The 25,453-nt window shown below is 42.0% G+C and overlaps 1 protein-coding gene across 1 annotated transcript; it reads right to left on the bottom strand.

Annotated features, from left to right (window-relative positions):
- Positions 1-7,480: 7,480 nt before the first annotated feature.
- On the bottom strand, positions 7,481-9,248 carry IL17A (interleukin 17A). Its single transcript, XM_062571214.1, has 3 exons — positions 9,222-9,248; positions 8,397-8,641; positions 7,481-7,718 (listed from the first exon to the last, which is right to left on the bottom strand). Exons 1-3 carry the CDS (start codon positions 9,246-9,248, stop codon positions 7,481-7,483), a joined length of 510 nt encoding a protein of 169 aa, XP_062427198.1.
- Positions 9,249-25,453: the final 16,205 nt, after the last annotated feature.

Genomic DNA, 25,453 nt, shown 5'->3' with positions numbered 1-25,453 from the left:
GACCAACCAGCAGGGGAGGTAAGAGCAGGATGAAGATGTGGTTCCTACAGACATCTCCCACCAGTGCCTGCCTTGCATCTCAGCCATCATCGTGGATTCGACACGACACTCACAGTACAAACCTGAGCAAATTACCTCAAAGCACTGACTCTTGCTGTTGTTAATTTTTAGGGTGTAGCATAAGAATTGCCTGCAGCTGCTGATGGAGGGAAGAGAGAGGGATGGAGAGCAGGTTGTTTCTTTTTTGACTTCCTGCAGGGAGGGAGGAAAGATAAATTTGTTTTTTTCCTTATAGCGTATATCAGATCTGTGAATCAAATGAATTACAGTATTGAAAGTTTTCTGCAGTTAATTGCCCTAATCATACATTTTAATCGGAATATTACCAAAAAGTCCTAACTCCTGCATGTTGTCCTTCCCTTTCTCATCACCTAAACCTGTTTCCTCCTCCAGCCATCACTAGAGAACTTTTCTAGTGTAAATCTGGCAAAAAAGCTGCCAGGCTTGATCTTGACTGTGCTCTGGTTTTACGTTACTGCAGCTCCTTTGACTTCAGTGGAGCCATTGCTGACTTATTCCAGAGCAATTTGAGAGAGAGTTGAACCCACTTGACTTGAATGATAAAAAACCAAAGAGTTTTTATATTTAAAAAAAAGCAAACGGTGTTAATATTTCTATTTATCTCTTCTATTTATGACTGTATTTATGGCCCTGTATGTGCTCAGAGTATCCATAAAATGGTAAATGTTTATCTGTATTTATTCAATAACTTATCTGCTGAATAAAATCTGTATTTTCTTTTATTTAAAAGAGTGGTTTGTGATAGCTCAGAATGAAAGCAGGCTTATAACATGGGTTTGTACTGCCTTAGCACTGAGAGATTTCAGCTAAGATCAGGCTTTTTCTGGGGCAGTGATATGAGTAAGGGAGAACATAAGAGAAATTGCAATCTGAATATATGAGAAGATGTAAAAAAGGGCTGAAAACAGTGAAGTGAGGTTATACAGTCAGTACTGGGGGCCCTGGCAGTGGCAGCCAAGGTCTCTAGAAAAAAGGGAGAAGCCTTAAACAGCCTCTATCCGGACTGTGAACAGCGTGTGGTTACCTGATGGTAGGGATGGTGGGAAAGGGGTGGGGGATCAAGTGCTCCAGGGCTGCAGCTGAAATTTGGGATGGGTTCCAGCCTGGAATGGTACAGACTCCTTTGCACAAAACGCACCTGGGGCCAAGCCCTAGACATGGCTTTGACAAGGGGAGAACCCACGCAGGCTGGTATTGGATGTTTCTATGGGATGAACTCCCTACGGGTACGATGGATGCTCGTGTGCGGTGGAGGCTCCTGCTTGCCAGGCATGGGGCTGCTTTTACTTTGCTGCCTTTCAGCAGAGACATGAGCTGATAAATGCCTGGGCTGATCTGAGGGAACATTTTTCAAGCAATATGGGTAGCATTGGGCCCCTGGGAGAGTGTGGTCCACACATGCTGGGGAAGTCCTGAGGCACTGCTGCTTGCATTGACAAAATGCAGTGAATAGCAACGGACTGGCTGAAGGTGACAGCTCTGGAGCCCCTCTGCTCTCCTTGATTCCCCCTTCACTGAGTTTTTCAGATGATGCTGATACCAGTGAGTGGCCACAGCTCCCAGCCAAGCTGTGAGCAGCCTGGCACTTTGACTCGCTATCTGTGATTTTATCAGATTGCTGCGGCATTGCTGTTTTCAGCAGGTTCCACCCTACCTCTGACTTTGGTTTCTGCCAGCAAAGGCTTTGAACCTCTATTTCCTTGCCTACCTACATTTAAACCAAGGTAAACCTGTGTGTGAGCATTGTCGTATTTCAGTTTAGGAAGCATTTATTTCAGCTGCCTGAACTTGTTTCTAGCTGCCTTAAACTGCTCAGATCTGATCCCACCTTGAGCATCCAGACCAGGGCTTAATCACAGAGTAGTCGAGGTTGGAAGGGACCTCTGGAGATTTTCTAGTCCTACCCCCCTTCCTCAAGCAGGGTCACCTAGAGCATGTTGCCGAGGATTGTAGAGACACTTTGAATTAAATGTGCCTGGTGCAAGGATGCTCTGGGAGGCATCCTCCTTCCCTCCCCCAACTCCGGGGAGGTCAGGTTGGTTGGTTCGAGTGTCCTTTGGTGCCTGTTTATTGGCAGCGGGTGTATTTCTTGCCCTGGGAATCTAGCTACGCCAGGAAAACAAGCCAGGTATGGAAACCATCTCATTCAGTTACAAGCATCAGTACTCATCCGTGGCAGCAGCTGTTTCATTATGACCACCAAGCTCTTCATGTGGTGACGCACAAACCAGTCGAGGCGTTTTCTGTGCGCTCTTGCATAACGCCAGCCCTCCGGTTACAGTAACCGCTGACCAGGAAGTCACACACTGTGCACCCAAATTGTTACTCACGACCTAATTTCTCTCCTTCTCAATAAAGCTAATTGGCGTTGTGTTGTCCCTGCTGGTTTTGCTGGGAGAAAATTAGCCTGAAGTTCTCTTTTCTAAATTAGCACTGGGTTCATATCAGGTAAGATCCTGCACCGATGCAGTCAGTTTAGCTTAAGATTTGTTCTAATTAGAAGAATGGTAAAGTAGCTAATTAAGAAAATTAGAAAAAAAAAACTAGTTAATTACGGAAGTCAAAATCTATGAATCACAAGGTTTTGGAGCCATCTGTATCAATTAAAAACACATACCTCCCATTAAGACATGCACTTGTATGTGGGCATTGTTTTTTAATAAAATCAGCAACGAGGATTATTTGCTTCTAATGGCGCCATTCTTAGAGTGCAGCTGGCTGTAAATAAGAGTCTAGTTATATTTTTAAGTGCCAGCTCTTGCAATAAGCCAGGTGCTTGACTTTCATTCCCAGCAACCTAAGAACATGGCAAACAAGATTATGCTTCCTGTAAACAGCACAGTCATATCATCACCAAGAGCACACATATTTCAAAACTGAGCCCTGGCTAAAGGCTCTGCCTGCTTGCGCTGCTCTTGGAACAAAGTTGGCATTTAGTCCATGAACTCGGCCCAGCTCCGAGTTGCCCTAAGAGGAACACGTCTCCTCAGCTGCTGGTGTGTCTCTGGCTCTGAGACATATCTCAGAGTAGACTTCAAGGGTTTGATTGTTTCGTGCCTGGCAAGAGGAGGAGATGCTACAGCTGTAAGTATAGTAATGGCCCCACGGCGTTTTCTTGTAACTCGCTGGGCTAGGCAATCCGTGCTCACAGGTTGGTATCTGAGCCTCAGGGCCTTTTCCACTCCTTTCTTCCTCTTCTTGCCTTTCTCTCACATCCGGTCGGTTGATTAGTGTGGTGCTGCTAATGCCAAGGTCACGGGTTCAGTCCCCGTATGGGCTATGCTGAGGGTTGGACTAGATGATCTCCAGAGGTCCCTTCCAACCTTACCATTCTATGAGTCCTTCTTCCCTTGGTTGTGTCTGTACTGAATTTGGGCAGCGCTAGTAGTCAAGCAGGAATCTTCCTGTGTAGCAGCTTTCATGGGACATGTCTACCCTGATGAATGGAGCATGCTGCAGAGATCCCTGCATTAACATCCCAGCAGTGATGTAGCCCCACAGTGCCCAGGTAGGTGCTATGACATGTGGACGTATCGGCCTGCTGCTGTGAGTCAGGCTTCCCTTGGCAACAGGTAGGAGTTCCTGGGGGTATTCAAAGCGACAAGAGACCAAGTCAACTTCTTTCACAAAACTGCTGTTTTTATAGTTCACAGAAAGTGTATGTATATAAATTGCAAAGGTTGCAATCATGAGATAAACCAAGAGCTGTGTAACCTCAGGGTGTGGTGAGCCAGAGGAGCAATGGCTTGAAAATCCACCAGCTGATATGGCTCATAGGGAATTAGACCTAACAGACATCCTAAGAGGATGATCAATTTGCTGACTAATCATTTGGGGATCTGTGGTTTGGTACCAATGAGTATAGATGATGGGATGAGTTTTCACATGAACTATGAGAGTCCTGGGAGATGGCCTGATAGAACCAGAGCAGAAACCTGTGCCCACATCATCATCTCATGTTAAATGTGAGACTAGCCTTCATCTTCCTCTCTAGTCTCCTTTATTTTCTTCTTTCTATTTCTTTGGTTCAGATGAGGTAGAATATAACTCTGAGTCTAAGCGGTATCAAGTGATCAAAGACATTATTTAAGCAGCCTTTTTGGCTGCAGTCTTGCAGCAGTGTTGTAGAAGATGCAGTCTTGATTCACTCACCTAGACTCTTCTTGAGCACAAGTTTAAAAAATCAGAGCACAAATCATAGAATCATAGAAATCATAGAATCATAGAATCAGTAAGGCTGCTTAAATAATGTCTTTGATGACATGGTACCACTTAGGCTCAGAGTTGTATCCTACCTCATCTGAACCATTCCTCCTTAATGTCTCCTGTAGGTCCTGAAGTTCGGTTCAGCTGACAGTCTCAAGCATGTTTAAGCATAGGCTCAGAGCTGCTGATGGGGATGTGACCATGTGCTGGGGCTGCTGTTCAGGTGCTGAGAAGGTGCTAGTCAGAGTCAGCACCAGAAATGAAAACCTCTTTTTGCTACTCATATGCATATTTTTTATTTTTGCTATTACTTTCCATACTTCCAAGGCTGAATGGAAGTAGCAACTTTTTGTTCTCAGTTCCTCAGATAAATCCATTCTTTCTTTTTGTGTAACTTTCTTTTTATTTTGTTTTATTTTGTTTTATTCTGTTTTTCAGAAAAGCTAGCTCAGTGTTCATCTTTTTCAGTAACTTCAGTAAAGAAAGAGAAGATTAAAAATATGTTTGGTATCCTTCAAGGGTCATGAACTAGGCAGATTGTACTCAAAATACTCTTTTCTGGACACAGCTTGCTGTGAGTGGGTTGGTGAGTTCGGGTGGTTTTCTAAACCAGAGCAACGCATAGTACTTCTGGTTTATCTGCATTCTTACCAAGTACAAGCTGTTTGTATCATGATCAAAGTTCTTCATTCCAGTAAATGAGTAAAGATGGTCTGTTTTCTTTTCTCTCCTCTCAGAAGAAAACTCATAGTAGAAAAAAAAATAGTCCTCAGACCAAATTAATCCACGCAGTCACACTGTTAAATACTTCCTTCAGAGCACGTGCAAGACCCAAGCAGCTTTCAGAGGTTGGCATGAAGCTGGCACAAGGCCAGGTAAGTAAAAAAGTTGTGTCCTCAGGCACAGATTTCATTGGGCTGGTAAATGATCCAAGGGAGACTGACACCTCTGGAAGACTGATTGGAGTATCTCTGCAGCCCGTCAGCCGAAAGCTGTCCATATTTTAGTACTCCAGCTGTGTGAACTAATACTGACTTTCTACTTTTGACATTTTTCACACAGTAGCTCTCTCTCAAAATTGCTAACTAGTCTCCATTACTCATGTGCCAATCTCAGCTAAATTGAACATAACTACCAGGCAGTAAAGGATGAGCCTTACCTTAATTTTAGCTGTTAGAAGTTGGACTGCTTCTGACAATTTCCTTAAGCTCATTCTATAGCAAGTGGTAGGACACTGAGATATTATCTAATGGACAAACTAGTCAGCTCTTTTTCAACATTCTCTGACTGATATTTATCTAACTTCTTGAAAATCTGGAAGGAAAAGTGTTTATTGACTTTTTTGGCACTCTGTTCCTATGGTTAAATATGCTTGAGACTGTCATCTGAACTGAACTTTAGGACCTACCAGAGACATTAAGGAGGAATGGTTCAGATGAGGTAGGATATAAGCTAAGTTAGGATTTCTTATATTACTAGTCACCTGCATGTTGGCAAAGTTATATTTGTTCTTGTTTGAAGGTAACTAGAGCTGTGGACAGGAACACATTGTTGTGGCTGCAGTTAGTTACCTGGTTAAAGCTTCCCTGATCCACTGCAGAGGTGAAGAGATGCTAAAAAAATGCTCTCTGTGCCATGAGCTTAGGTTATAAGAACTAACCCTCCTGATTTTACCTGGAGTGGATTAGGGAGAGTTCAGTCTCTTCGGTACAGTTGTGGGCAATAAGCCCCAGCAGCAGAAACTGGAGTAGAAATGTCTTCAGTTAGCACAGTTAGATCTAGAGGAGATGCTTTCTTTGAGAAGATCTTGCCTCTCAACAGGGCTTTGAATCCTTGAGCTCTACATCTTTGGAAATTCAATATTTTCTATTGCGTTTGCCAATGACGGTTCACAGATGATTAAGATGATCCCACGTCCCTGGGACGGAAGTAAACAAAACATCCGGGTCTTCATGAGCCAGACAGTCATTCGAAACATGGAACATTTTCATGTAAGCACTTTAAATCTAACTGTGCTTTAAATAAAGGCACCTAGAGAGTTAAATTTCCACCTACGCGAGTCCCATTACAACCGCTGTAGAAATGCTGCATCACTGTGTTCTACATTTGATAGGTCCCCGAAGCATCAACTGGTGGCAGCAAACGTGAAGGACACGAGCACGGAGGAAATTGCAATTGCATTTTCTCTGATCAGCAGTTAATTGCTTCAGTTATCCACCTGATTCTCTCGTACACTGTTCATCTTGTACTCAGGTAATGAGCCTCCTCATAGAAAAATGAGTTGAATTGGGTTGCACTGAAATTTGGAGACATCAGACCAAAGCTAAGTTTTAATACTGTAAATATATTCTATGTTTTGGAGGGGAGGGAGAAAGAGTTTCTTTTCCACTTAAGAAGGGTTCAAAGTGTTGTGTTGAATCTTTTTTTTTTTTTTTTTTTTTTTTTTTTTTTTGCAAATTTCTCTGTAATCAGCTAATTATTTGGATAACTGGGTAATTACCCCCTGCTTTTTGGCTAGTCTGGTTTGGCTGTGAATCTGCTGAATGTCTCTCGGTAAATCATTTTGCTCCAGGTATCTCAGTTTCTCTATCTGTAAAATGATGTTAATGATACTTGCCCTAGCTTTGGTATGTGCTATGAGTTCTATCACAACAGAGTCAGGTATTATCTGGAGAATTTTAGTTGTTAGTATCATGCTTGCATGCATATATGCATCATGCATCATATCTCTTACATGGTCATACAGTAATAATTGAATTGAGTAATTTCTCTCCTAACAGAAAATGTTTTATCAGAAAGAAAGGAGAATAATGCAGACTTGATTTGCTAGTTTTTTTATTGCATAAAGATAAATAAAGACATATATTGCTAACTTTTCCACCAATATAAATAGAATCACATAAATAAATCTTTCAAAGTGTTAACTAAAGACATGTAAAGAGTTCCCACTGTTTTTTTTTCAGCCAGGCACATTAAGGTGTCTGGATTTGATTTTGTGGAGAAAAAGAACTTTTTATTTTTAGCTGAGAATTTTCTTCATTTTTTATTTCCTCTGATAGGAATCTAGCTAATCTGATTCAGTTCTACTGTTTTGCAGAGATTGAATCAGACTCTTAGTTTTATCAAAGACCCACGCTGACTAGCAGAGTAGGTAGTTCTTCTGCAGCTCCCAACTCTTATTTCTCAACTCCCTTTAAGCTTGGTGTTGGATGATCGGGTTGACACATGTGCAGCCCACAGTGATCATTTTCTTCTCCAGCCGATATGAGTGTTGGCAGCCCCTCTGCTCCCGCCGGAGAACAAGGATCTCCTGACGGATGGGAACAGAGTTGACGCTGTAGTCAAGTTGCCCGGCCAAGTCCACACAGCTGGAGTGGCGGCACTGGGCATCAGCAATCACCTGGGGGAAGCGATTGGGGTCCTCATCGATTCTGTAAATTGAAATGAAAGCATAGGGAAGTGCTTAGAATGGAAGTGCTGCTGCGTATTGGGATGGTCTGGATTGCTGTGGGCTCTTAGCTTGAGGACCAGTATGTCCTGGAAGAGACTGCCCAAGAAGGGGCACTAGACCTTCTGCTACTGTAGGTTTTGAAGCGTAACTTGGACAAGTATACCAGGACTATTCAACTGCCTTTGCAAAGGGCATGTTTCAAATGACCACTAATTTTGAAAGATTGGTTAGAAACAGTCTGAGCGCTACAACATGTCAGATTGACCAATGGTCCCCAACACCTTCAGCTCCCCCTCAAATCATGAGATGTTCTTAAGGGCTAATTCTGATGTTATTGAACCACCACTGACTTAATTGGTGCAGTATTGAGCCTTTTTGATGATTTCTTAGACAAAAAATGCATTTGAAGATAAAGCTTGCTCCAATAAATTAAATCACAAATGTAATTTACTGTGTCTTTTACATGTTGTCCAGACCATGCTTTTGCTCTGTACTCCTTTCTGTGTTGGATAGCTTTCAAGGGGGACTATATGGACTGTGGATATCCTTATATTGCCAAAACTCTCATCACTGAAGTACTGAAAGGAAAGTAAAACCTCTGCGTATTCACGACCAAAGAAGCCAGCGTATTTCTTGACAACAGGAACAGAGATCATACCTGTAATCCCATGGAGCCAGTGACCGGCTGCTGACATCATGAAACAGTTTGGAGTCCTGGTTTATATTTCTGATGCTTACGTTGACTTTCACAGTTTGAGGGAATTGGGAATCTTTCGGGGTCAGGCAACCAGCATCTGCTTGCTTGAAGAGGCTCTCCGTCTTGAGCCGAGGCCGTACCGCCTTCCCGCAGGCAGGGCTGCTGGCTGAGAGCAGGGCCAGCAGCACGAGCAGCAGTGATCTGAACTGGAGACAGCAGGCTCTTTCAGGACACAGTGCAAGTACAGTAACGCAGCATGCCTAACAGTTCCTCTGTGGGGCTGGGAAAGTCATTCGTTCTCAACTAGTTGGTAACTAGAGGTGTATACTGTATGCTGGAGTAATCATGGAACAGCATATGTCATATCCATGCTTGCTTTGAACTAACTAATTCCTACTATCCTGACAGGTATACTACACACTCAGTAGAAATTCGGTGCTAAGAAATATCAATTATATAAACTATCGAAGATATGAGACAGTACAAAGGATATAGTAACACAAAGACACTCTAAGCCTGAGTTTTGAGCTTTCTGCCAGTATTTCTTGACTTCAGAATATATTGCAGTAGCCCAGTTCACTAATATGATAGTGACCAGTTCACACATATAATCTCAGTGCTGCCCCGTGCTGGTGCCATTTAGCAGTCATCTTTTAGCTCTTTTCAGTTATTAATCGTTTAAACAAATGTTTTAAAGGTGGGTGTAGATCTCTATTCCTCATAACCATGTATTATAATTTAAAGGCGTCTCTATCAAATTGGAAAAAACACAAAACAAGTACTTACCAGAGATTCAGAAATGGTCAGAGACATTCTACTTCTCTCTGTTGCTGCAGCTGATACTTCTGCTGGGCTCTGTTGACTGAAGGTGTCTGGGCACATTTATGCTGGACTTTTTATAAGGGCTCTTGTGCTGTCCTAGTTAATGCGGAGTAGGTGTTTTTCCCCAACCTAAACTGTGGTTTTTGACCATAACTTAAATTTAAAGGTCTATGTATACATATTCCATTAACGTAGATAGGAGACAGGATATGGGCTCACCCTTTCTTAGATCTATAGATGATGTCATTACGTTAGCTATGTCACACAAATAGTAGCAAAAATCAATGTTGTTATTAGAAAACCGCTGAAAAAATTGGCACACGTGCTGCAGCAAAGGGGTGCAAACTGTGGGGTTTTAAACTGGGATTTGAATGGTCGTCTAATCAAATGTAAGTTGAGGCACTTCATGGTCTCTACTTCAGATGAGGTAGCTATCAAAAACATTAATGTCACTGTCACTGTCAGATTTAATCGTTTTTCTCCTCAGTCAGTGTGCTGCCACTTGCCTTGACGTTTGAGCATCTAGATAAAGCATCTAGATACTTGCCCAAACTTTTCTCAGATTTTCTGGTCTGGATCAGGCTATTTTCATGCACCTTTATACATCAGCCATGATATGTAAGTTTTGAACTGAATACCTTGTCATAATGAGTCCCCAAGTTTAGTCTTTCTCAATCTGGAGGAAAACAAACAAACAAACATTTATTTCAATTGTTTTTGAGCTTTCCAATGTTTTGGGAATCACTTTATGTTCTGGTGTTATGAGACAGGGCTAAGATCCCAAGGAAAGAGGTCTGGGAATTGTAATGGGTATAGTCAAACCCTAAATTCCTACATTTGAGAGACTAAAGGGGGATTTGAGAGAAACTTAATGAAGACTGTAGGATGAAAAATGACTTTTGCCACCCTAGTATTTAAATATGTACTATTTTAATGCATGTGTTCGGGTGGGTGGACTGCATGTGGCATGGTGACCATTAGGATCTTCTCCTATTCAGGTGACTTCTATTTTCTTAGTTTCTCACTGGGTTGTTATAAGGTGGCTGCAGCCCTGGAGAAGTTGAGCTGCTTCAAGGTTGTCCCTCATTTTGACTTCTAATCTCTGGGGAGTTTACCAGCGAAAACCCTGATACTTTGGTACCAGCTTCAGAGAGATTCCCCTCCTCACCTTATTTCATCCAAAGGAGAATGTAAATGAAGTAGAATTTAATTTGCAGTTTCTGGGATTGCTGTGACCTATATCAGCTTGTTTTAAAAGATGCTGACGTTTCAAAAGCTAATGTATAATTCAGTTTCCCCCTCAGAGTAAGAAGCATACAGGTTAACGGAAATGGTTCCCCCAGAAGGGGTTTTCTCTAAAGCCTCTTACTGAAATATCCACTCAAAGTGGGTCAGTTAAATATCTATTTTCAAAAGCAAGAACGATCAGGTTCAGATCAGGTCAGGTTCAACCACTCTGACCCTAAATCCAGGCTCATCTGCTCTAAGTGTGTCAGTGGTCTGGGTTACCTCTGTGCTAGAAAGGTGAACGGTTAAGCATTGGAACACGTCTAACATAATGCAACATTGAAACGGTGAAAAAAAAAATCTGTGGTTTATTTTGAACCATGAACACATTTGTCTGTAATTGTCAGTGGAAAGATGAGAATGCCTCAGGAGAAAATGTACCTCTTGAAATGCTTCCAACTCATTCAGATTATACCAATGAAGCTTTCACATTTCTGATTTCAAGATTTTTCCTCATACCAAACACTCATTTTCCAATTCTTCTTGGTTTGAAATGAAAGCAAAACTTGAAAATGATTTTTTTTTAAATTATTGTTATTATTATTTAATTATTTTGGAATTTATTCCATGAGATTTGTTTTATTTTGACACTTAGCTCTATTCTATATGCATTTCTATATATTTTTTCTATTTCCATGTGTGAGGGGATAAAAAAAATAAATTTTTAAATAATCTACATATATGACATCGTAGTTAGGTGACATAGAAAGCCCTGGGAGTTCACAGCTCTGGGTACCTTGCCCTCCTATTAGAATCAACTTCAAACACAAAACAACTACTGCCGCAATCAACAGAAACTGCAGTTATTTGGAGATCTGAAAACTGGGACGCTAACAAAAGCTTACTGAAACAAAAATGTGGAAGATTATTGAGATCTTTGAAATTGAAATGAAGAATTATTAATCTACTGAAACCAGAGCTGGTCCTTTTCTTGACTCTGGTGAGAGTTTTTCTGAGATTAAGTTGTTACTAAGTACTTTACTCAGCTGAGATCCTATGGGCACCCCAGTCTGGCTGTATTGGCCTTGATGACACTTTCTTCCCTCAAAGTCCTAGTGTGAATCGGTGGCAGAGCAGAGACCAGCACTCTGGTGGCCTAACTCACCTTGCTGCAAATTAAAAGAGAAATAGCAGCCTCCAAATACTTTAAGCATTATTTCAATCACTATCAATTAAGTTATTTATGCTTCTTTTGAAACATGAAGAGCCTTTTTATTTACACATGGAAAGATATTTACTTCTTCTTTGAGAACTGCATTTTCTATCTCTTGAGTACATATTCTTGCAAACACCCACAAGGTAATGCAATGCTCTTCCCCTCGCACAGAAACGTGTGGTGCACTGAAGGTCGTGGAGGTAATTTCCCCTGTTTGAGATAATAACCCCTATTCCTTACCTCCCCACAAGTCAGAGCAGAAATCTGACTACCACATGCCTGAATTTTTCAAACACAGATAAATTGATATTGTAACTATTCACCAGTTGTGGTCACTGTCAGCGGTTGACACATCTGTTGCATGACTAATATATAATAAATATTAGATATTCAGGGAGTTGACATAAAGGAAATAGACCTCTCACTTTTTTTTTTCTGATTGCTATTTAGAGGGATAGGGGAAAGAGGAGGTTTCCAGGTAAGAATTGGTTTTAATGAGATGCAAGATTTTAAGCTGACCCTATGATAATTAATAGAGGTTTAATACTTAACTGTAATGTACTGCAAGTGAATGGAGAAGGGCTTTGTACTGTGATGAGGAGATATGATTGCTCTTCTGCTATGTGACTGGGAGCATCGGTGCCTCATTTTCTCCCTCTCTGCTTAGAGTAGAACAAATATTTCCATTGGTATAGGGGAGAGTACGGACTTTCCTACAGCAGGCTGTGATTTGGAGGAACTGGTTCCTTTATTTCCCCTTTCTCTCAGGGGGAATGAGGCAGGAATAATTAGAGTCACATCATTCTTTCTAATCTCTACTTTCAGCAGCTATCTGAGGCTACTGCTTCTGCTCCCTATAGCCGACCCTGATCAGCATCAGTATTAGTACTTGTGTTACTGTTGTGCCCAAGGTTTTGCTGTAAAGCTGAGCCAAGCTAGTGCCTAAGGGCTAGTGGAAAGGACAATATCTATCTCCTACCTGATGCTCTGTCGTTTCAAAGTACTTGTATGTGTGTAGTTCAGTGAGTAAAACTAGCAGAATATGATTTGTTTTTATTTATTTTTTTCTTCCCAGTAACTCTAGCTCTATGTGGAATGAGGGCTGACTCAACTCATTGCAGAGAATGCCAAGATGGGGCTGAAAGAAGTATCTGGGGCTAGGCAGAGGAATGCAAAGAGATAGGGCATTTTTTGTGGCAGTTCTAGCTCAGCTTCACTCTGATATGAAATTGCACATTCCCTCACAGAGCAGGGCCCTCAGGATACACTAAAAAAGGGGGAAAAATGATAATTCTTCACTTGGGAGGGTAGGCTGTAAGTGGAGAAGCAGAAGCATTAGGGGATTTGCTGCGAGGTGAAATAAACTGAACAGGAGAGTTTGAAGGACAGATCTGAAGGAGGACACAACAGGATGTCTTTGAGGTCATTTAAGGGGAAGCAGCCCAAAGAATTATGAGCTCTGCAGTGGAAAGCATCAAGAGGGTGGGCCAAAAATCTAAAAAGTGTGCAGTGGATCTGAGATATTGATAGAGGCAAGTACGATGGGACCGTGTCTTGAACAGTAAGAATGGTGTTGATGTTCAATGAGAGTGATGGCAGGGAGGTGAAACTGGAGTTCACTAAAGAACTGAAGGACAAGAGTATTTCACTTAAAACCAGAGATATTTCAAATGGAGGTGCTGAGTAATAGGAAACTTTTAGAACCCTGAACAGAGAAGAAAACTGAATCTTGAAGGTAGTGCATAGGATGGGGTTTAAGAGGACTGTGCAGACCCGAGGACTTGCTGTGAGGTCTCAGTGAAAGAAGACACCTCAATCAGAGGAACAGAGGTTTCATATAGGTGGAAACCAGATTTTGTGAGAGAATTTCAGGAGTACATCTAGCCCTGTGAGCTGTCTCCAAATGTGGCTGGCAAAAAAGCACTAAAGGAAGGTCTGAGAAATGCAAGAGCTGGCTGATGAGAGGGGAATCTAAGCTGCAAGTAGATCTTCAGAGATGATAAAGGTCTCTCTTGGGCATAGATGGTTTAGTATCTCTCCTCATGTATTTGTTTTTGTTGTTAGCAATAAAGTTAATGACTGAATAGTTCTGTTATCGATTAAAAGTCTTATCTCTCTGCAAATGCTTTATCTTCTTGATCCCAAAGACATCCTGTGACAAAATGTTTCACAATCAGTTACAAACTACATTTTAAAAAAAGAAAGGAAAAAAATAAACCCTTTGTGGGTAAATTGGCTTGTATCCAATCTGGTAGAGTGTTTTATACACACAATTAACTCATTTTGAAATTCTTTTCTTGCTGTGTTATCTGCTTACATCCTGTGTCTTACTGGCACCTCAGCCCTACTGAATCACATGAAATTTGGGAGAGAAGGGATGCTGGGTCCTGCACCCATGGCACTCCAGGCAGCAATCTGCCCTCATGGGAACACCACACTCTCCCCTGCACCTCCTCAGTGTCCTCACCTTTAAAAAATGCTTTCCTAATGTCCATCTCAAATTTCACTTGCTGCAGGCTGAGACTTTTATTCTTTGCCCCAGTGGGGACAAGGACAAATTATTTCTTTTTTTCTTTAAAGTAAAACAGTAACAACAACAACAACAAAAACCCAGAATCCTAACTTCTTTTCCCACCTCCTTCCCCTTTTCTTCTTGGACTGGGCTTTCAAGACCTCTGAACCTTTTTTCTTCTGCCTGGGACTATCTCCACCCTTTCTTTGGAGTGTGGTGCTCCAAGTCCTCTTCACAAGACATCCTGATGCTCCCAGACCCCCTCAAAGGTAGAGAACTGTTACATGCCACTTCTTCACAATCACTGCAATGAAAGACTCTACCACTCACTGAAGACCACAACAAGAAATTGGTCTCAGATCATGAAATTGTAGAGAAATCATAGAATGGTAAGGTTGGAAGGGACCTCTGGAGGTCATCTAGTCTAACCCTCAGCATAGCCCCATACGGGGATTAAATACACACCCTTGGCATTAGCAGCACCATGCTCTAACCAACTGAGCTAAACCTGCCCCCAATCTAGGTTTCCATGCAGTCTCCCGGTCCTAACCTTTGGATAACTTTTCCTTTTGGAAGCATTATATTTATTATTTTAAATTAAATAAATTTTGAAGCCTGTCAGGAAGTCCTTGGTTTATTCAGTCTTATCTCAGTAACAGTTACCACTGCAGATTTGTCAGCTTCTTTCATCTCTAGCTGCAGCAATCCTGATCCTTTTCTAATTTAGTCTGCAGTAAATTTAGGAGTGGTTGCACTGAGTGCACAGAGTTTATGAAACTGAAAATCTGTGGCCAACAAGGAGAAGAACATTTCACAGACTTATCTGGAGAACACTTGCAGGCCAGTTTTTTGCAGCATTCGTTGGAAAAAATAAAAATCACCTCAAATTTCACTCTTGTATAATTTTATTAGTTCTATCTATGAAAATTTGCATTGAAATTTGCAGATAGAAGTTTCTCACACACAGGTACATGTTTGTTGTTCTTAAGTGGATGTTCCAGCCCTGACTTCAGTAGCACAGCAAAATGGGGAATGTCGAAGTGTATAAGGTTGTCTATGCATTGGGGCATATTCTTCCAGCTGACAAAACAGAGGAGAGATACTAGCATATTGGATGTTTAAATTTCTCACTTCACGTTCTCAAGCACTTCACAAGGCTGAAATTTAGTCCTGAACTGAGGCCAGATGGGAGTGATCTCCAGCAAATATTGAAAAGTTTGGTCCCAGGTACAAGGAGGTTTACATTTTTAGGAGGGTACAGATAGATAGGGAAAGCTTGATGTAAGTGAGAACCCGACGCTGAAATCTCAGACCAGATTTTGGGTAGAATGAAGTGGAGAAAAGATAAGGCAGCATGGTTAAGTAAGAACATTTTCCCAGTAATCTCCATTCTCATCTGTAAGAGGCCCTTTCTACCACGCTGCAGCGTGATGAGCGTGGTCGGTTGTTGTGAACTGCTCGGATAAACTGACAACTGTGCAGGCATCGTTCTGGCTTTTTCTCCCAGATTCCTTCCAGATCTCAGAGAGGACGTTCATGAGCTGGTGGGTCCTCTCTGCTGGAGGAGCAAGTGTCCCAGGAGCCAGCCTACTTTTTTAAGAAACCGCACCATGGTGGCTCTGAGGCCACTTTGCTCCCACGTTGCTGACCACTGCTTCCCACGTGCCGGTGAGCTTTGGGAACTGTCTTCTTCTGTCGCTTGGCAGAGCAGGAAGCAGCCCTTGAGATGCAGAACATCACGCAGCTTAAACGAAAGCAGCGCGGAGCCTTTAATCTCCAGGCTCGCGGTTTCAGCAGCGGCGCACGGCTGTGGCAGACGTGCAGTGCTCTAGGGAAGGGAATCACGCTGAGTATTCAGGGGTCAACTTTACGTGCCGAAATAGCAGCCCTTGAATGGCAACTGGTTGGCCACAACCTTGTATTCCACCACCCACTGCTTTAAACCAAACTAGGTCCCTTCACAAAATTATTTTTATCATCGGTGTGCTCATTGCACTCTTTGTACCCATCCAGCTTCTTAGGGCTGTCTAGTAGGCTTGATAACGTAAGCTGCGGTAATAATGTTGCTTGCACTGTGGCCGCCTACCTCCAGTTGGATAAAAGCTGAAAAACTTGCTCATTCATCACCTTGTATTTTTAGAACCCAAGTTCCATTTTTTTTCTTTCTTTTTTTTATTTTTTGTTCTTTTAGAAAAATGACTCTTGCCCATGACATTTTGTGGAAGAAAGTGTCATAATTCAAAAAGACTAGAGAAGTGACTCAGAGTGGTTTTGAGGCAAGTTAAAAATACACAGTGGGGCTCCTGCTGTTCTGGCCCTTTCACCTAGCCAAGGTCTGAGTTGACTCTTTTTTGTTTTTTCCATAAGAAAAGGAAATTTATCATTTTCCCAAACATATGCAGTTTCTGACCGCAGTGCGATGCATTTGACAGAACTATCCTGGGTAGAAATTTCAGAGAATAACCACCGGTATTCAGTGGTTATTCTCTGAGACAAAAAGCTTCACAGCAGCAGAGTGGGGGCCAGCAAGTGGGCAACAGACATGCAATGTCTTGTTTTAACCCAAACAACGCTCCTTAGCCTGATAAGGTCCTGTCTGGGCTGATGATGCTGTGATGAGGGCAAAGGGAATAGGAATGATGTCAAGCAGAGCTCTTGAATCATTTCCCACTTGAAATGGACCATCACTGGTGACTTTAACAGTTCTCTGTTCTGGATGAACAGACCTGCTGAACCCAATTAGGGCTAGAAAAGGTACTGTGATCCTGTACCTGTTTCAACCAATGTGTGACCTTGCACGGCCATTTATTCCTTCTCCAACAGCTTCTTCATTGATGCTGGAGGTTGTAATCCTTCCTCTTTTGCTCGTTTGTGGACCCTCTTCTCTTTATTTTTCTCTGGAAACAGCAAGCCGGGGATGAGAGCTAACAAGCTGGTGCCACAATGGATACAGGGATGAGCAAGACTGGTATCATCTGCAAAGCAGCTCAGGGAGCTGCAAAGGTCTGGGGCTTTTTAGACTGGGGTTTTCATCAGTCCTCTTTGAACCCACAGCAGATGCAGCTACAGAACATATGTGATCCCAGACAGAAGAAGTGAATATGCAGAGGACCGCAGGAATGAAGTCTCAGAACTATTATAGGAGATAACTGATGGTCATGTCACTATATCAGTGTGTGAGTGAGGATATTTTTGTGAAGATGAGTATCCTGTGCTTAGCTTCTGACTCTGGGAGGATAAAAGTATACAATCAGCATTGTTTGTAGAGTCCAGTCTCTTGAAGGCAGCCAAAACAGCCCCAAATCCACTGAGCATCTGTGCTTTGTGCTCCCACCCGCCGCAGGATGTGAATGTTTTGCAGGACCCTATAATGGCAGTAGTACACATCACATGAAAGATTCCATTCTTCGATGCTTGCAACTCTTTTAATATTTCTGTGGCCAGACTCTCTCACATCCAGTCAGGAAGCAGTTGGCTTAAAGTAACCTGTATCTACAGTATATCAGCATGAGAACATACAGACAAAGCTTTAATTGACAGTGATTCATCCAAACCATATCCATGGCAGATCATCACAAACAGCAAATAAGAGTGTGAATTATTTTCTTGAAAAAAGATTTGATCAGATAACTTATTTGTTTCATCAGATAATTTATTTGCAAGTGATAATTCAGGCAGCTCTGCCAGTATAGACATTTATTTTAAGCTGTAGTTCATAAGCGTCCCAGCCTTGGAGCTGCGTGGCCATAGTTCTCACAAATGCTATTTGTATGAACCCTCTTCATTGCAAAGGTGGGTTGCAGATTAATTTTGTAGAATAGGTTGTGAGGCAGCACAGGCTTATGTGGGCCAAACAGGGATTGTGAAAATCATAGACTGGTCTTTGCTTCCCTATTGCTGCTCAAGGAGGAGGAAGTTTCTGTTTTCCGTGCAATGGAAACCTTGTAAGTAGTGATGGATTGTAGGCATGGAAATGTTATGGGCAGAATGGAGTACGGGGTCCTCTTATGGCACTCTGTGAACTCCTGGTAGAGTTGCTGCTCCCTTGTGATTCCAGACTAGGAACATTGGTATGCTAAGGGCATTTCTTTGTATTTTCACTCCAGTGTTTCCAGCCAAGACTTTTTCCTTCAGGTGTCCAAATCCTAGTTATTCATATGGGTATCTGTTCTCTATTTCTGCTTTTTAAGAGAACTGCATGCATCTTTTTCAGTTTTGAACTGCTGTCCTTGCTTAGACTGGATTGAACTCTTCTTCTTTAAAATAGTTAACAACTGAAGAGGAATTGGATTTGTGATTTTATGAAATATTTTTACAATCAACCAAATGAGAATTTTGGATTAAGAAAAATAGGTAATAAGGATCACAAGTGAATTAAAGAACCAAAATATAAAGAAGTTTGAATGACTAACACCAAACCAGAATCCTGAACATGCTTTTTAGTTTCATAAACATCAGAAGCTGAGTCTGTGAATTATCATTATTTGTCATTTGTAAATGATGGTAACAGGATTACTTGTTCATTGGCTTGGTCACAATCCCTTGGCACAGAATTAAAATACCAGTTTTATCCATTTTACTACGAGTAGTAAAAAATCACAAAATTGCCCTCTGTGGGCTAAGGATGTTTTTTATGTAAAGAGCAATTGGATGTTTAGTTGTAATAACAGTCCAGAAACTATCATTTTTACACCCAACCTTTCACATCAAAAGATCTGCATCCTTCTAAAACTACTAGTACTTGAAATTAAGCCTCTTTAGATACTCCAGATTTTGAAATGCACTGAGGAATGGCAGGAGCTATTGGTTAAAGAGAATGATCCAAATAGGGTGGAGCAAAGGATCTTTTGGAAGAGAGAAAGAAAAGGTTATGAGTGATTAAAGATTATTTTTCTAATTGTTCCTTCTCTTACCTGTATAACCCATAATGTGCAGAGCAGTGAGAAGATTGTATAAATATATAGGAGTTGCATACATGACTGTAAGAAAAATCCGGTTTTCCTGAAATAATCACTTAAGGAGCTGCTAAAAGCTCTTCCAAGATAGTAGCTGGATTTACTCTCTGTTTTCATTTCTCCTGTTATTTTAATTAAATAAGCTGTAAACAGAGAAATATTAAATTAAAGTGTGCTTATAGCTGAGGAGAGAAATCCTCCTCCTGGCACGTGCCAGCTTGGAAAATCTGGAAAAAAATCTCAACGCATCCCTGTAGGGACACATCCCTACTGCCTTCGTCTCTGCTGCCACCCCCCAGTGCCCAAGGGGCTCCTCTGGGCCATCTCAGGGGCCAGAACAGCAGCAGGAAAGGTGCCAAATACCACAGGACATATGTGGTGCACAAAAGCTGATGACTGATATGAAATGTGTGCTTGACAAACAGAAGGAGACTAGCAGGCAAAGTACTCAAATGTCTCACCATCCCAATATGAAGTTTGTGTGAAAAGGATTCAAGCAAGGCCTTGACATATAAAGTTGCATCAAGTAAAGTAAAATGTTTATCAGATGTTTGAGCAACTGCTTTTCTTTTCTTTCTGTTTTTTTTCTTTCCTTTTTGTGAAAGAGAGATTGACAGAGGCATGCACCCATGTGACCTTCATTCCCTCAAGGGAGAAAGAAAGAGTTTTCAGACTGGATTGGGAGGAAATGTGCTAAATCCCAGTTCAGGTAATGGTTTCATGCTCAGGTAGAACTGGTCATGGTTGAGGGAAGAGCTGATGAACAGTAGTTGACCACTGACCATTCCTGTGCGTGATGGCACGTCTTTCTTAACCTTTTCTTGGGGGCTCTTTCCTCAACCTCTCTCCCCTCTTTACCATCACTGGCTACTGTCCCTCAAAAGTCAACAGGACAAGACAGCTACTGCTGTGGGGTGAGCCAAGGCTGTTATGGGCCTGACTACGGTGCTTGGTTGAGATGTGAAGTCAAGGCCAGAATGATCTGTATGTCTTGTAGCTCAGACTCCCAAATGAAGGAAACATTGACGATCCATGGGATGGTGACTGTGTGCTGAAACTTCTTTCATAGCAAAAAACAGGCTCTTCACCCCCATATAGCAGCTTGCTGCATCCTTTGTGGGTAACTCATGCTGAGCACCAGCAAACTTCATGACTAAAATAACAGATTCCAGATTCCAGAAGGGGAACAGAAAAAAGCATGAGCAGGACTCGATGGAAAAGCCCATTGGAGCTGAGGTTGCCTGAGGAAGCAGTGGAGCTGAAGGGATTGGCGTGGCTGTGGAAACGGGAATCATGAGGATAAAGGCGCCAATAGTGATGCCCTTCCCTTTGGAAGGAGAGCACTTGCCATGCCCCAGCTCATGTGGACACCTTGACCATGAAGCCCAGGAGCTTTTGAATGTCAAGCATCTGTCTTCAAAAGACTGAGATGATGATGTGTGTAACATTAGGCTCTCAAATATCTTCTGCTTTGAATTTTTCCACGGGACTGTATGTGCTTATATTTTTCCTTTTGAAAAAACAGCCTTCTGTGTTGAATGCAACACTTCCTCAAAATTGGCAGTTTTGATCATTAGTGCCCATTAAAATTGTAATCTATTTTATGTCCATAAATGTCCTGCAGAATATTTTCAAGATGCTCATTGTGAACAGGGAGTTGCTTAATTCAGAATGGCTGAAGGTTATTTCTAAAATGGTTTGGAATTTAAAATATCTGCAGTAAATAAAAATGGGTCACTTCTGTACTTTCTGAAGGCAAAGCAACCCTGGAAATTTCTAAGAATTATTTTCCTGAGTTTACTCATCATTTCTCCTAGTCATCTCACAATCATTTTCTAATATAATGCAATGGCAGAGAATGACTTTTCACTTAAGTCAGTGGAAAAAAAATCACATTAACAGGGATGAAGCAAGTTCAGAACTGGTGGTAGTCAAATCATGCATATGACATATGTGAAAATGCTGTTTCTGTCGCCCTCTCTGCTCCAAAACCAAAGATGCTGTTCTTGCCTTACAGAGCTCAGCAGAGACAGGAGTGAGACCGTTGTCCTGCCGTACTCACTGCGGGGCAGAAATAGCTGAACTGGATTTGGTTCGATATTATTTCTTGCTTTCTAAAAACATTTTTAGGAGGAGAAAACTACTCACAAATTCACCGTGAATTTGATTAATAGTTTGTCTGGGGAGGTGAGAGGAAATACAGGGGAAGATGTTTTCAAAACCGTGCTGATTTTGCTTAGCTTCAAATTGACCTAAAAACAAGAAACAGCATCCCTTATTAAAAACAGAAAAATATTTTCTTTCTTTGTATAAAATAATGTGAAAAGGAATGAAACTGTGTTTTTTGACCACTCTTGAAGCAAGACATTTTGTTCCAGATCACCACAAAGTCAAATTCTGAGCTTTGAATATTCAAATAGACACTTGCTTTTTATATTGTTTGCATTTTTTATTAGTTTTGATTTGCAGAAGTGCTAAGTAATCTCTTGGTTGAAGCTCTGGATATATTTACTGCTGAAAAGAAGGAAGGATTTAACTTGACGAGCTACTCTAGTGTAACAGGGGAATAGGAAGAGTGAACATCACATCAAGAAACTAGAGCGTTCTTTGCTATCTTGTTTTATACATTTTATTTTTCCCTTTGCTGTGGAGCAAACAGACACATATATGTGTGCTCATTCATATTGTTGATTATATTTTCTGTAGAATTGGTTGAAATCTTTTTTCTTTTTTAAGATGTAGGACTATTTCCACTTTTATTCCTGCTCTCTTGAGTTTTTAATATGCTTTTTTCCCCCTTCATAAAAAAGTAATAATCCGTTTTTTGTCTTAATTTAATTCTGAAAAAGTTCAAGACTATTTCTTAAATTATTTACTTTCAAAATCCATAATATTTGAGTGCTGGGAGATTCTCGCTAGATATATAGTGCAAAGAATAAAAATGATTAAAGAGAAAACAATCAAACAAAAAACTGTGCATGCTGAAAGACAAGACTGGAAAACAAATTGGCTTCCACTGAAAACACAAGGGAAAGGAAAAAGCAGTGTTTGAAGGGAGAGGGGTAACATTGGCTGGCAATTTTATATTTTTGGTGATAATGTGTGTTTCAGAGGTTGTTACTAGCCCATTTTTTAGATGCTTAGGAAATCTGTAAGCTCATACCTTAGTTTAGGCAGGTGTTTAAATGGGACTTACAACACAAATCTCTTTTAAACAGGATTTAAGCATGTGTTGCACTCAGTTCGAGATGACAGAGACACAGGCAAGACTTACTGGACCGATTTTTCCAGCCCTGCTTTCTGCAGTAAGTTCTTGCTCTAGTCAAAGTTTTTGGATTTTGCTTGTCTACAAAATCAATGTGAGAAAGGATCCAGAGCACAGCCTGGGAGGTGTTGAGGTCTGGAGCGGGAGAAAAGGTGATGTCCAAGCACCTCTTTTCTAGCTGCGGTTGGACGTGTAGGAGGAGCTGAGGGAAAGGGTGAAGGTCTGGGATTTGGTGGGGGGAGCCCAGCAGCTCCCTTAAGTGCTGTAGTCTCCCCTGGGCTCCAGCAGCATGGGGATCGCCCTGCTTCGCATATAGCTCCTTTCCTAGGAGCGTATCCTTTCCCAAAGGGCATCCTCTTGCCCAGCACGCCTGTGTTGTGGCTTGGGGCATTGCAGCTCAAATCATGCCAGTGGCAATCCTCCAGTGGCAGCTTCGAGGTCCAGCCTTACCTCCTGCTCTCTCTCCTGTAGCACCTTCACACCCAGCTTGGTGTGCTGAAACAACCACTGCTTCTTCTGGCTCCTTTTCAGCTCCTGGCTACAGAGCGTTGCCACCAGCTACAAGATCACTTCAAGCATCACTTGATGCTTGAGCATCACTTCAAGCAGCATGTTCAAGACTGGGCCATCCCTACATAAACGGCTCTACAGACCCTCCATGTCCCTTTCCAGCTGGGCTCACTCCCAGGACCAGATGCCATCCCCTGCCTGTGCTCCACCATAGGCCATGCTGCCTGGAGCAGCAGTGAGGCTACAGTGCAAAGAGCCCAGGGAGCAGGCACCATTCCCACCTGCCAGCCTAGCCACCCCTGCTCCCATCCCTCATGAGATCGGGTTCACAGCCAGTCCAGGCAAACACAGTTTGGCAGAAGGTACTGTCCTCCTGGCAAGTGGCTTAGGGACACTTGGGATAGAATCAAGTTTTCTGTCTGTCCACTGCTCAGGCCAGGCAGGTATTTGTAAAAGGCAGTTAGCTGAGAGTAGGGTATGTGGATTTAGTCCTTCGGAAGAGCCATAGCAGATTAGAACTAAAAATCCCCTTTTGACTTTTCTCCAGGAGCAGTTTCAAACTGGGAGTAGGTTTCATGAAGTGCTGGAAAAACTTCAAGGGTTTAGAACTATGAAATGTGTCTGGACTCTTTTCATTGGTGTCGTGTGACAGGACAAGAGGCAATGGGCACAAACTGAAACACAGTAAATTCTGCCTCAATTTGAGGAAAAATTTCTTTCCTGTGAGTGTGACAGAGCACTGGAGCATGTTGCCCAGAGAGGTTGTGGAGTCTCCTTCTCTGGAGATCTTCAAGGCCCGCCTGGATGCAGCCCTGTCTAACATGCTGTAGGTGACCCTGCTGAGCAGGGAGGTTGGACTAGATGATCTCCCAAGGTCCCTTCCAATCTTACCCATTCTGTGATTCTGTGATTCTATGACAGGGAGAGTCATGGAACAGTTTGTCTTTTGATCTGATTTTAATAGACTTTGTAATTCTGTAGCAGCAGCAAACACATACAATGCACATACTCCTTCTTCTCTCCCTTCACAAAAGCATTTATGAGCAGAGGTATCATTCCCAAATGTCCAGGGACACAAAGATGGTACACACCTTTCTACCAAAGCAACCTGTAATCTTTAAGAATGTGAGCATTCAGCGTACACCAGGACACCAAGACACAGAAATTTATGGTAGAAACAGCAAGTATGAGTGAAGTATGAATGGAAAGGCAAGTGTTAAATCATGGAAGAAAGAGCAGGCATGAAAGAATGACGTGTTGATAGCACATTGTTAGGCAGAGTATCATAGTCACAGCACATCTGTGTGCAATGCTTGGTGTGCCCAATTCAGGAGAACAAAGGACAGTCCGGAGGAGGAGGAGAGAGAAAAAAACGAGCGAATGAACATTCTGCCTAATGACTCACGAAAATTAGCTAAGAGAGTGAGGCAAAAATCATGACCTCTATCACCTCCTACGGGCCAAAAGGCATCTAAAAACTATCTAACAGTTACTAATGAAGGACAACCCAAGAAATGTGAAGGGGGCTTCATAAAAGGTGTCCTTTGTCTTCTCTGTCACATCCAAGTGATCCTGGTTAGACTACTTGATAGATTGAGCTGCACACTATCCCCTGGGGTGTTCACATCTTCCAATGAACATTGGCCATGCAGGACTGCTAGAAACCAAGCTGTATTTCAGTGCATCCCTCTAGGGCAGATGCAGGGACTGAGAACATGGAGCACTTCATGGGACATCATTGCCCTGTGAAAAAGAAACTACCTACTCGGGATACACTGATATCTATACATGTTCCATTGATGCTCCCTTCTCCCCACCATCCAGCAAAAACTAAGAGCTTCAGAGAAGATGAACCAAAGACCAACAGTACTAAACCTAGGAGGAGAACACAGGAGTTCTGGCCTGCCGCTTGTACCCTTCCCCTCACACTCCCAGGCAAGCTGATGAACCTATTTTCCACTCAGCATCTGCACTCTTATGTCCTTGGGCCTGTGATTTCCCTGGCGTTTGACAAGTGAGGTGTTGATCTGCAGCATGATGATACTGGATGCGGTTTGGTATGTGCCCAGAACAGAGCAATGCTAGCAGTTGTTGTGTTAAAAGGGACAGAGGATAGGGCAGGGGAAGGGGAATGCCAACTATGTGTCAGAAGCACTTAGAAGGTGAACATCTGTTGGGGTCTGAAGGGAACAATTTTCTTTTTTTTTTCTTTTTTTCTCCTATTTTATTTTCTCATCTGTACATAGGAAAAGGTTTTGAGAGATCTCTGTAAAATGTCATGAGGTTTATAGACAAAAAATACTGGTAATTTTGATTGCAGACATGAAGGTTTGCTTTATTCCTAAAGATAACAAAGACTTCCTTGTTAAAACCACCCAGGCTACAGGCTGAGGACAACTGATCTTTTTGGGCTGTATTACAGTGATTTCCAAGCAAATCCCATACTCTTCTCTAAGTATGCAAGTTTGCCATCTTCAGTACAAAGTGGCAAAGAAAGGAACTACATGTACA

The sequence above is a fragment of the Rhea pennata genome, chromosome 3 (assembly GCF_028389875.1).
Source record: "Rhea pennata isolate bPtePen1 chromosome 3, bPtePen1.pri, whole genome shotgun sequence".
NCBI lineage: Eukaryota > Metazoa > Chordata > Aves > Rheiformes > Rheidae > Rhea > Rhea pennata.
The sequence above is the reverse complement of the archived record's forward strand: the minus strand, read 5'-3'. Positions and strand labels throughout refer to the sequence as shown.

Coding starts and splice junctions, on each gene's coding strand:
- IL17A (XM_062571214.1), bottom strand. CDS start 9,248: ATGTCTCTGACCATTTCTGAATCTCTG. Junction 8,642..9,221: donor TGACCATTTCTGAATCTCTG/GTAAGTACTTGT, acceptor TGCTGTCTCCAG/TTCAGATCACTGCTGCTCGT. Junction 7,719..8,396: donor CTGGCTCCATGGGATTACAG/GTATGATCTCTG, acceptor TTCAATTTACAG/AATCGATGAGGACCCCAATC.